The 12,778-nt window shown below is 44.9% G+C and overlaps 1 protein-coding gene across 1 annotated transcript in view; it reads right to left on the bottom strand.

Annotated features, from left to right (window-relative positions):
- The window catches only part of igdcc3 (immunoglobulin superfamily, DCC subclass, member 3), a 113,421-nt gene that overhangs the window by 40,875 nt on the left and 59,768 nt on the right, over nucleotides 1–12,778 (bottom strand). Inside the window, exons 3-5 of the mRNA XM_014175440.2 lie at nucleotides 2,608–2,752; nucleotides 2,068–2,198; nucleotides 1,696–1,833 (exon numbers count right to left, since the gene is read on the bottom strand). Of these exons, the coding sequence (XP_014030915.1) occupies nucleotides 1,696–1,833; nucleotides 2,068–2,198; nucleotides 2,608–2,752 (414 nt within the window). The remainder of the gene's footprint in view (nucleotides 1–1,695; nucleotides 1,834–2,067; nucleotides 2,199–2,607; nucleotides 2,753–12,778) is intronic.

The following is a 12,778-nucleotide window of genomic DNA, read 5'->3' on the forward strand; positions in this document are numbered from 1 at the left end:
ACCCAAGCCACGGCCTGTTCACCCTGCTATCCAGAAGGCGAGGTCAGTACAGGTGCATCAAAGCTGGGACCGAGAGACTGAAAAACAGATTCTATCTCAAGGTCATCAGACTGTAAAATAGCCATCACTAGCCGGCTTCCACCCTGTTACTCAATCCCGCACCTTAAAGGCTGCTGCCCTATGTCCATAGACTAGAATCACTGGTCACTTTAATAATGTTTACATACCGCTTTACTCATCTCATATGTATATACTGTATTATTTTCTACTGTATTTTAGTCAATACCACTCCGACATTGCTCGTCCTAATATTTATATATTTCTTAATTCCATTCTTTACTTTTAGATTTGTGTGTAATGTTGTAAATTGTTAGATATTACTACCCTGTTGGAGCTAGGAACACAAGCATTTCACTACACCTGCAATAACATCTGGTAAATATGTGACCAATAAAATTAGATTTTATTTTATATATATATTTTTTACATAAAATTAGGCATAATGATTATGGCTCTAGATTGTAGGAAAAAGCTGTTTCAGGTTTTTTTAAAACAGGTGTTTTGTGCCCCCTCTAAAATAATGGTTGCATGTCGCCCCTGCTGAAATCCCATCCTGTCAGCATTTAATTACAGAAACATTGTGCAAGGCAATATCCACAATCTGATTATGGCTCCTCTTTGGTTGGGGAGGGGCTGCAATTTACATTTTGAACAGCAAATCAGATTGGATAATAGCTTAGAAAAACAAATATCTGATTCCAAAATTGGTAGCGGCAGAGTTTGAGTGATAGCCAAGAGGAACGTGTGAAGTGGTGGGGACTGAATCCTGCCTGGGCTGAAAACCTCTAAGCAATCACGGTGGGAGACTTACTCACTTTAGAGGTTCATCTCAACCAGGAGAGTAAAGAACGCGTTCATCAGAAAATAAGATTGTGTTTAGCCCGCAAAGACTCATATAGGCTGCAATCCCCTGCTTCATGTGTACATAAGATGAATGTTCTATTAGACATCACATAAAAGAACATACTACACGTATGTACACAATGCAGAGACGAGCTAACCCAGACACACATACATACATGCACACTTCCGCAAACACACAAGCATCAACGCACACGCACATCCACACAACTGCACGTGCGTACAAAAACACACACAAATACACACTGACCAGCAGTAGCCTACTTAATCACTGTGCTGTACCACATTAGAAGCAGTCACTGAACACTCAATTTTTCCTCCCTTCATTTATATCAAGGTCAGCAAGATAATGTCTGGTAAATAGGCTTTCAACCATCTGGGAAACAATGGGCTCCGTGCACGCTGTGAAGGCAGCATGCCATGACCAATTTCACACACAAAGCCGCCGTATCTTATTGTATCAGAATGTCCCATTTTACAGAATGTCCTCTTCAATCTCTGTATTTTGCCTGTGTGCTTTAGGTAAATGTATATATAATTCAGCTATACTACTATGGTGACATGTTTTTCTATCAGCTGCAATAGTGATGTATTTCAAGTCGGGTTTCGGATGATTGCAAACTAGACAAGCAATCTAACATGAAACCTTATGGAAGATAGAAGGGTCCTATAGCCCTCAAGGCCTGAGAGGCAGGGGGGTTTAACCCCTGTGCATCACCCTGAAGGCTGCAGCTTTGATTGGATGTAAAAGAGAAAGCGGGGTTTTGGTCTTACCAAGCCTGCTCCATGACACGATGGGGCGGGGATATCCTGTGGCAACACATTCCAAGATGGCCGTCTGGTGAACGGTGAGAGTGAGGTTTTCAGGACCCACGAGGATCATGGGCTCTTTGTAAACAGAAGACTGGGAGACTGGGGGGGGGAGAGAGAGAGAGAGAGTGACGCAAGCGTAAGTGTGCGAGAGCTTTATGGATTGCAACATTTAATTGGATTTCACCGTTGCACATCATCTCATGCGCGAGCATCTTTGCGGTGAGGCTGTGTGAGATGACGCATGGCCACATATTTGTGCGGTGGGTGGGTGGGTATCCAGGGAAGGTGTGTATGTGTGTGTGTACATATGTATGTACGTAGGAGTATTGAGACCTGAGACGGTGAGGTGAGCCCCGGCACTGTGCTTTACTCCTGCACTGTTGTGGGCCACACAGCAGAACACACCACTATCCTCCTGACGCAGACCTGTGATCTGCAGGACACCAGTGGGGAGCAGGGTATACCTGACAGAGAGAAGGAATGGGAGGAGGGAGGGAGAGCGAGAGGTTGGGGGAGGGAGGGCAGAGGGAGAAAGGGAAAGAGAGAAAAAGAGAGAGAGGGGGGAGAAGAGAGAGATAGAGGGAGATAAAAAGAAAGAGAATCAAGGGAGTAGATCATTGTTTGCTTGATTAAGTGTGTTTACACACGCAACATAAACTCCATTTAAAACAGCTAGACAGACACAAGGGAGGCTACAGCACACTGGATTCCAGGTGGTGAGGTTTGGCAGGGTAACAGTTAAGTGAAAGTTGTGAAGCTGCTACAGTGAATTTGCTTCTGGACAGACAGAGTTTTGTGTGCAGGTACAGTGGACCTACAGTAGTTGGTAGGGACAGCTGAGGTGATTAACAGAGGAACCCTACTTTACTGTACCTCTCATCCTTAGTGTCCACGGAGCGGCCATCTTTCTCCCAGCTGATGGAAGGCTCAGGCAGGCCGTGAATCTGGCACTGGAACCGCCCAACGCCTGCCTCCTCCGCACGCACTGACCGTGGCTGGACATGGAACTCCGCCATCGCTGGAGAGAGGGGAGATGCAGCGGTCAATTCAATGTTTGAAAACCTACGCAAACATTTTCTTTTTTCCAGAGCTTCTTTCCTAAAGTAAATATTGCTGCCATGTATAGTAACAGTGTACCACTGTCCTAAACTCAGTGGCACACCAACCCAGTTAATCATAACCAATTACCAGGGAGGTATTACCTACAGTCTTTTCATACCCATTACCTCACTGGAAGGCAATTAACTTATTGGCCAAAAAAAAGATTTCAAAAAGGAAATAATGTCTCCATCTTTCAGTGGAATGAGTCATAATCCAGTGGCTTTATCTAAAGCAACACTGGGCGGCTCTTAACCAGCAATAAAATGAACCAAATGAGCAGCCGAGACTGCAGTCTGACCAGGGCAGGGAGATGCCATGTGGTTTGGCAATTACCTGTGTTCTGCTGTCAGCAATCACTGTGCAGGAAACCCTAGTGATCATTACCCCGAGTTCCAGGGGAAAGCCTGTGTTTGGATAATCTGGCCCTCATCAGTGACACAGTAAATGAAAGGTTCCTAGTTAGCCGTGACACTGAGTAAATGAGAGGCTCCTAGTTAGCTTTGGATCATACCCTATTTTTTTTATTTTACTAGGCAAGTCAGTTAAGAACAAATTCTTATTTTCAATGACAGCCTAGGAACAGTGGGTTAACTGCCTTGTTCAGGAGTAGAACAACAGATTTTTATCTTGTCAGCTCAGGGATTTGATCTTGCAACCTTTCAGTTACTAGTCCAATGCTCTAGCCACTAAGCTACCTGCCGCCCCTATGCTATGCTAACAAACACAGCTGGGCTCAGAGAGAGAGAGAGAGACCTCTGACAACAAAGAGTAAACACTGAACCACTGTAGTGAGTGCTCCATCAGGTGGGGAGGGACATGCATATACATACAGTAGGGTTCTGGGGGAGAGTAATGACAGTGTGAGTGGTCAGGCCAGGGCTGCAGATGTACTGTAGTGCTGTGGCCAAACAACGGACAATCAGCCAGACAGTCAGCCAGGCCCAGGCAGGCACTTCACTTCCTGAACTAGAATAAATTAAGTCCAATTAGCTCCCTTACTGTGCCCAGTGATTAAACAGTATGGTCAAATAGAGGAAGGGGGCAGGTGGGAGAGGACAGTGATGTAGGGAAGGAAGGGCCAGGTGGAAGAGGACAGTGATGTAGGGGAGGAAGGGGCATTTTAAATAATGCTATAATTTGACAAAATGTAACAACAGACAACACGCAGTTGTTCTCATGGTGCTATTCTAACAGCAGCCTAGGCTAACAGCAGCCTAGGCTAACAGCAGACTAGGCTAACAGCAGACAAAGCTAACAGCTGCCTAGGCTAACAGCAGACTAGGCTAACAGCAGACTAAGCTAACAGTAGCCTAGGCTAACAGCAGACTGGGCTAACAGCAGATGAAGCTAACATTAGCCTAGGCTAACAGCAGACTAGGCTAACAGCAGCCTAGGCTAAAGGCAGACTAGGCTAACAGCAGACAAAGCTAACAGTAGCCTAGGCTAACAGCAGCCTAGGCTAACAGCAGAAGTGAAGGAGAAGTCTGATGTTCACCATCATTGAACTGATTCTGTTAACAAAAACGTTTTCTGGTGAGTGTTTTGCATTGATTAGTGTCAGTCTTGTGGACCGCCTGTAGGTTAATCGCTATTTGAATGCGGGGGAAATAGCACACCGTTGTTTGTGCGTCCTCAGAACTGTAGACTACATTTCCAGTGTGCAACTGTAAACAATGTACTGTCAAAGCCACGTGAGGTCTGAAACAGCAGTAGCTGAATGCACCGTACATAAACACTACATTCTAAAGTTTGTTGTTTTATTAAATTAAGCATTTCAAATGTCATGGTATATCCCTGTGTGTAACAATGTAACATGGACAATTGAATTGAATTTAGACAAATCTTTTTAAATAGGCGACCCAAAAAATAAAATTAAAAGTGTTATACTGAATACTCAGTATTCAGATATCCGGATATTCGATTAACCGTGCTCATTCCTGATGTAGGGTAGATGCTACTCACACGGATATAGGAGATTAGTATGAGAAGTGACGCATATAATGTATAGCCTAGATTGCATCATATAGGATCCATTCCAATTCCATCTGATTGAATGATTATACAGTGATGATATACCATATCATATAATGTAGCCTACTCTATAGTGCTTTCAAAAATGCTAGAGGGTGAGATTCAACATCAAGACCTTTGAAGGTCTCCTGTATCCTCATGCGCTTCAAAGACCCCAATACAACCTTACTTAATGGAACTGACAGTCCAGTCTGGCTCACTCCAATTGTTAACACATACTGTATCAGTGTGAAGCAAGACTCCCCAGAATGACAACACACATAGCCACAGTGAATTTGTTGATCTCCATAGGTGTAAATTGACATTTGGGGCGATCTCGCTTCATACATGTAAAATATACTGCTCAAAAAAATAAAGGGAACACTTAAACAACACATCCTCGATCTGAATGAAAGAAATAATCTTATTAAATACTTTTTTCTTTACATAGTTGAATGTGCTGACAACAAAATCACACAAAAATAATCAATGGAAATCCAATTTATCAACCCATGGAGGTCTGGATTTGGAGTCACACTCAAAATTAAAGTGGAAAACCACACTACAGGCTGATCCAACTTTGATGTAATGTCCTTAAAACAAGTCAAAATGAGGCTCAGTAGTGTGTGTGGCCTCCACGTGCCTGTATGACCTCCCTACAACGCCTGGGCATGCTCCTGATGAGGTGGCGGATGGTCTCCTGAGGGATCTCCTCCCAGACCTGGACTAAAGCATCCGCCAACTCCTGGACAGTCTGTTGTGCAACGTGGCGTTGGTGGATGGAGCGAGACATGATGTCCCAGATGTGCTCAATTGGATTCAGGTCTGGTGAACGGGCGGGCCAGTCCATAGCATCAATGCCTTCCTCTTGCAGGAACTGCTGACACACTCCAGCCACATGAGGTCTAGCATTGTCTTGCATTAGGAGGAACCCAGGGCCAACCGCACCAGCATATGGTCTCACAAGGGGTCTGAGGATCTCATCTCGGTACCTAATGGCAGTCAGGCTACCTCTGGCGAGCACATGGAGGGCTGTGCGGCACCCCAAAGAAATGCCACCCCACACCATGACTGACCCACCGCCAAACCGGTCATGCTGGAGGATGTTGCAGGCAGCAGAATGTTCTCCACGGCGTCTCCAGACTCTGTCACGTCTGTCACGTGCTCAGTGTGAACCTGCTTTCATCTGTGAAGAGCACAGGGCGCCAGTGGCGAATTTGCCAATCTTGGTGTTCTCTGGCAAATGCCAAACGTCCTGCACGGTGTTGGGCTGTAAGCACAACCCCCACCTGTGGACGTCGGGCCCTCATACCACCCTCATGGAGTCTGTTTCTGACCGTTTCAGCAGACACATGCACATTTGTGGCCTGCTGGAGGTCATTTTGCAGGGCTCTGGCAGTGCTTCTCCTGCTCCTCCTTGCACAAAGGCGGAGGTAGCGGTCCTGCTGCTGGGTTGTTGCCCTCCTACGGTCTCCTCTACGTCTCCTGATGTACTGGCCTGTCTCCTGGTAGCGCCTCCATGCTCTGGACACTACGCTGACAGACACAGCAAACCTTCTTGCCACAGCTCGCATTGATGTGCCATCCTGGATGAGCTGCACTACCTGAGCCACTTGTGTGGGTTGTAGACTCCGTCTCATGCTACCACTAGAGTGAAAGCACCGCCAGCATTCAAAAGTGACCAAAACATCAGCCAGGAAGCATAGGAACTGAGAAGTGGTCTGTGGTCACCACCTGCAGAACCACTCCTTTATTGGGGGTGTCTTGCTAATTGCCTATAATTTCCACCTGTTGTCTATTCCATTTGCACAACAGCATGTGAAATGTATTGTCAATCAGTGTTGCTTCCTAAGTGGACAGTTTGATTTCACAGAAGTGTGATTGACTTGGAGTTACATTGTGTTGTTTAAGTGTTCCCTTTATTTTTTTGAGCAGTGTATATATATATTTTATTTCACCTTTATTTAACCAAGAACAAGTTCTCATTTTCAACTGCGAGCTGGCCAAGATGAAGCAAAGCAGTGCGACAAAAACAACAACACAGAGTTACACATGGGATAAACAAACGTACAGTCAATAACACAATAGAAAATCTGTATACAGTGTGTGCAAATGAAGTAAGGAGGTAAGGCAATAAATAGGCCATAGTGGCAAAGTAATTACAATTTAGCAATTAACACTGGAGTGATAGATGTGCAGATGAGGATGTGCAAGTAGAAATACTGGTGTGCAAAAAAGCAGATTTGTGTATATATATATATATAGGTATATGTAGGTAGTTGGTTGGATGGGCTATTTACAGCTTGGCTGTGTACAGCTGCAGCAATCAGTAAGCTGCTCTGACAGCAAATGCTTGAAGCTAGTGAGGGAGATATAAGTCTCCAACTTCAGTTATTTTTGCAATTCATTCCAGTCATTGGCAGCAGAGAACTGGAAGGAAAAGTGGCCAAAGGAGGTGTTGGCTTTGGGGATGACCAGTGAAATATACCGGCTGGAGCGCGTGCTATGGGTGGGTGCTGCTATGGTGACCAGTGAGCTGAGATAAGGCGGAGCTTTATATAGCAAAGACTTATAAATGACCTGGAGCCAGTGGGTTTGGCGCCGAATATGTAGCGAAGACCAGCCAACGAGAGCATACAGGTCTCAATGGTGGGTAGTATATGGGGCTTTGGTGACAAAATGGATGGCACTATGATAGACTGCATCCAATTTGCTGACTATTTTGTAAATTACATCACCGAAGTCAAGGATCGGAAGGATTCAGTTTTACGAGGGTATGTTTGGCAGCATGAGTGAAGGAGGCCTTGTTGTGAAATAGGAAGCCGATTCTAGATTTAATTTTAGATTGGAGATGCTTAATATGAGTCTGGAAGGAGAGTTTACAGTCTAGCCAGACACCTAGGTATTTATAGTTGTCCACATATTCTAAGTCAGAACCGTCCAGAGTAGTGATGCTAGGCGGGCGGGCAGGTGCGGGCAGATGCGGGCAGCGATCGGTTAAAGAGCATGCATTTAGTTTTACTAGCATTTAAAAGCAGTTGGAGGCCACGGAAGGAGTGTTGTATGGCATTGAAGCTTGTTTGGAGTTTTGTTAACACAGTGTCCAAAGAAGGACCAGATGTATACAGAATGGTGTCGTCTGCGTAGAGGTGGATCAAAGAATCACCCGCAGGAAGAGCGACATCGTTGATATATACAGAGAAAAGAGTCGGCCCGAGAATTGAACCCTGTGGCACCCCCATAGAGACTGCCAGAGGTCCGGACAACAGGCCCTCCGATTTGACACACTGAACTCTATCTGAGAAGTTGTTAGTGAACCAGGCAAGGCAGTCATTAGAGAAACCAAGGCTGTTGAGTCTGCCGATAAGAATACGTTGATTGACAGAGTCGAAAGCCTTGGCTAGGTCGATGAAGATGGCTGCACAGTGCTGTTTTTTATCAATGCTGGTTATGATATCGTTTAGGACCTTGAGTGTGGCTGAGGTGCCCCCGTGACCAGCTCAGAAACCGGATTGCATAGCGGAGAAGGTACGGTGGGATTCGAGATGGTCGGTGATCTGTTTGTTCACTTGGCTTTCGAAGACTTTAGAAATGCAGGGCAGGATGGATATAGTAGGTCTGTAAATAACAGAACATACTGTAGGTTTATGCTTCAAACAACGTCATCTCTGGAAGAGAACATGGCAGAATCCACAAAAACACCTGTGCAGATACATCCATAATGTGTGCTTACTCATTCAGCAGCTGCATTTCACATATCAGCTCCCTATGGAACAAAGCAGTGATGTGGGCTTGGTGCTGTGATGTGGGGGGTGGGGCATGCAACACAAACTCAATTAGAGAGAGGCCTGTCTTTTTCTCAGCTCTCCCACCATCTTCAAGACAAGTGCACTTATTTAAATGTCAACCATAATTAACTTGGACTAAGCAGGACTTATCTGAACACTCTTAGCATAACAAGAGGCCTAGACCCCCTCCTCGCTCGGTTCCTCTGTTCTTTTTCAACTGGTAAATGTATTTAAGCTAAGCTAGAACCCCGTGCGGCTCTACGGATCCCACAGAAAGCTCGCTATGTCCGGAGCGGATCAGCATTCACGCAGTCGTTTTTGTAGCGTGTTGTTTTTGTTAGCCCCAATTCCCCGAAAAACAAAGGCGGAGGGAGGGCAGTTAGTAAAAAGAGAAAAAAGTCCGAACTGAAATGAGGCCTAGAGAGGGAAAAACATGTCACATTGACGGCCTTCTGGAAACGTGTAGGAGTGAGGAAGAAGACGAAGATGAAGATGTACTGAAATGCTGCCGGAGCACTGTAAGCCCGCGCTGCACCGCGTCGTCAATTAACATTTAATAAGTTGCGTTTCAGTCTAAGCTCTAATGAGAAACGCTGCATTCCCTGTCAAGACTTGATCCTAAAGTATCCAAATGGATGTATAGAGACCACCGTTCTGATTAAAATTTTACCAAGCTCATTTAGAATTCCTCTAACCCTGGCTGCTTGCTCTTCAGAGGTTACATACAATAAAGGACAGGAACAAATAAACCTCCTGTAAAGCCCTACACATATTTTAGTAGCTTAATATTTCTTAATTACCACCAGTACTAAAATTATATTGTTACTTTGCCTCTGACACTCTTATTCAGCCTGATAAATGTACTGTACAGGCGGCCGTTTTCTGTTTTGTTTTCCCATACACATTATACATGTTAACAGCACATTTTTAACTGAGGCATTTTAGGATTATTGCCTCTCTCAAGGACCCAACTAAAATATCCCCATCTGGGATTAGCAACCTTGTGTGGCCATAAAGAGATTTGCCTAACCTCCTCCAATTGGCGATCTTCCTGGTCAATATTCGTGGGTATATAAAAAAACATTGAACACAATCATGGTACCAATAATTGCTTTTATTTCATCAGATGTATGTCCTTGAACAAATTACTTTAAAACCACACACAGATGAAGTTAAAAGGATAATTTTGTTGCTAATGGCAGCCTGCAGTACCTAGGTCGGCCTTCAATTTAAGCTAGTCCATGAGAATGGCCAGCACTGAGCTAGCCTGCAACGTCACTTTCTAGAATAGCTCAAACTGCGCATGCGATGTTTCCAAAAACTCTTCCATGTAGCAAAATGGTGACACGCTGAAATGACACTTCCTGATCTTCAAATGCGCCACTGAGCATTCTCATAGGAAACAACGGGGTGACGTCATCAATGGCTTCGTCCATATTTGTTTACAGTCTATGAGAATCACGTCCCAGTGACAGGCTCTGGGATTAAAACACGGTCAACCCCCTGTGGCTTCACCTTCACGTTAGCATATCCAGCAACACAGCTCTGAGCAGAGCCCCTCATTTACTGTAACTAGTACACCCTATATCATAAGAATCAAATCAAAATCAAATCAAATTGTATTTGTCACATGCTTCGAAAACAACAGGTGTAGACTAACATTGAAACGCTTACCTACGAGCCCTTCCCAAAAATGCGGAGAGACAAATCGAAAAATAATAGAACAATTATTACACAAGGAATAAATACACAATGAGTAACGATAACGTGGCTCTTATATAAATATAAGCGGTGGCCACTGTAATCTAGAGCACTATCAGACTGTACGAGGGTCAGCAGAGGCTCCTGTGTAGAGCATTGATTTAAGGGGAGCCTGGAGGCAGTGTGGAGGTGGTGATACATATAGGTGTATTGGAACAGTCAGCCAAGGGAGCTTTGTAAACAGGACACCATGTACAGAAACAGAGAGAGAGGACTGAGCACATCACTGATGTGATTAAAGCAGCTCCCTTTCTTTTCACACATGTAAACACAAGCAAGTACGCACGCATACACCGATTACGCGCTGCTGTTTGTGCGCAGTCCGTGGCCAACGCTGTCACAGACACACAGAGGACACCGAGGCAAAAAGAGAGGGGGCAAAGAAAACAACGAGAAAAAAAAAGAGGGACGATCACCTCCTTAAAGAGCTTTCTTTCTGTTGCATCTGTGCCAAGTAGTCATCATGTCTGCTGATCTGGCTGTTGTGTGTCCCCGCGGACACGACCGCCCCCCCCAGAGGGTCCCTGCCCTCAACCCTCATGCATACAACATGGCGGGCTGCACATAGAGAGAGAGAGAGAGAGAGAGAGAGAGAGAGAGAGAGAGAGAGAAAGAGGCACACACCTCCGCTCTGTTCCACACTGCCCGCTGCCATCACAAGAACACAGCCTGCTACAAATCCACACTGACACACAGCCCGGCCACACAGAAACACATAGACGAGAGACACATACAGTATTTATACACAACAGCACAACACGGCTAGGAGGATTAGTTTAAACGTGGCTATGTAAAACACAAACACACACACACAGGTTGATCAGTGATAAGTCAGCGTGGCAGAAGGCAGGCAGTAGCTGCTCTCCAGTCAGCAGTAGACTTGTTTTTAGAACCCTTTTTATGATTCCTCATAGAGTGTTACTCTGGGAAGTGTTCAGAAACCCTAAGACATTATAACAGATCGTCCGTTCCCAGCACGGAGCCACAGTGTAAATTAAGCAGATCTAATTACGGGGATAGAAGGCTGAGAGAGGACAGAGATCCATCCATTAAGGAGTGCAGGGGGAGAGGAACGTGATGCTTGGATGCAGCTGGTTTCACAATGACAATCACCACAGGAGTGTGAACACTGAGAAAGTGACATGGAGAAGAAATCAGCGAGGTCCCACAGACCCCCTGTAATATGACACAGTTGCAGAGTGGGTCAAACCTCTCATTTTATCTCAGCCAGGCAGGGACTCCCCTCGACCCTCAGATTCCTGGAAGGGCCCAAAGGGCTTTTTATGGCGTTCCACCAAATACCGCAAAACCTGCTCAATGTCAAATGTGATCCAACAATTTCACATGGACTGATGGACACAGATACAGACCAACAGACAGTCAATAATGGAAATAGCCCATATGGAGAGAGCTCTTGGGCTTGATTTGATTTAACAGTCAAAACACATTTATGTGACAACTACATGGGCAGTAAAATATCAAATTCCACCTATATGATAAGGCACTTCATGGGTTATACAGTGTCTCCGTGAATGATGTAAATGTAAATGTAAAAATGTACAGTACCAGTCAAAAGTTTGGACACACCTACTCATTCAAGGGTTTTTCTTTATTTTTACTATTTTCTACATTGTAGAATAATAGTAAAGACATCAAAACTATGAAATAACACAGGGAATCATGTAGTAACCAAAAAAGTATTAAACAAACCAAAATATATTTTATATTTGACATTCTTCAACGTAGCCACCCTGTGCCTTGATTATTCTATATGTGTATTTCATAGTTTTGATGTCTTCACTATTATTTTACAATGTAGAACATTGTAAAATTCAAGAAAAACCCTTGAATGAGTGGGATTGTCCAAACTTTTGACTGGTACTGTATGTTTCCCCTGGATTGGATAGGATGAGCCGTCCTGATTCATTGATATGACAGAGTTAACGGTGCCAGAAAAGAGACACATGTCGCTCCCCAGCACTCTCAAACCTCCAGCCTTCAATGTTGTGAGGCTCCATTGAACTCCCATGTTATAATGTTATTGTCCCCCCCAACACTCCCCCACCTACCACCCCCACCTCCACTCCCACCTCCCGTCCATTCCACCCCCACCACCTCAAACCCTCTGGGCCCCCTCAGGCTCATGGGATCATCAGGCAGGGAGGGCACCCATTGTTCTAGCTCTAAAACCTCTTACTCCTCTCCTCTCCTCCCAGTAAACCAGTATAATGGTAATGTTGGCCATAAATCATGCAGATGGTATATGATGCATTTCCAGTGTGGAGAGTCACTGCTTCAACATGCTTTAAATTGGCAACCTGAAATAGCATTTGAATGCAGATGTGCTGTTTTATTGGCCCTAGACCCTCCTACCCTCCACCCTG

Source organism: Salmo salar, chromosome ssa26 (assembly GCF_905237065.1).
Source record: "Salmo salar chromosome ssa26, Ssal_v3.1, whole genome shotgun sequence".
NCBI lineage: Eukaryota > Metazoa > Chordata > Actinopteri > Salmoniformes > Salmonidae > Salmo > Salmo salar.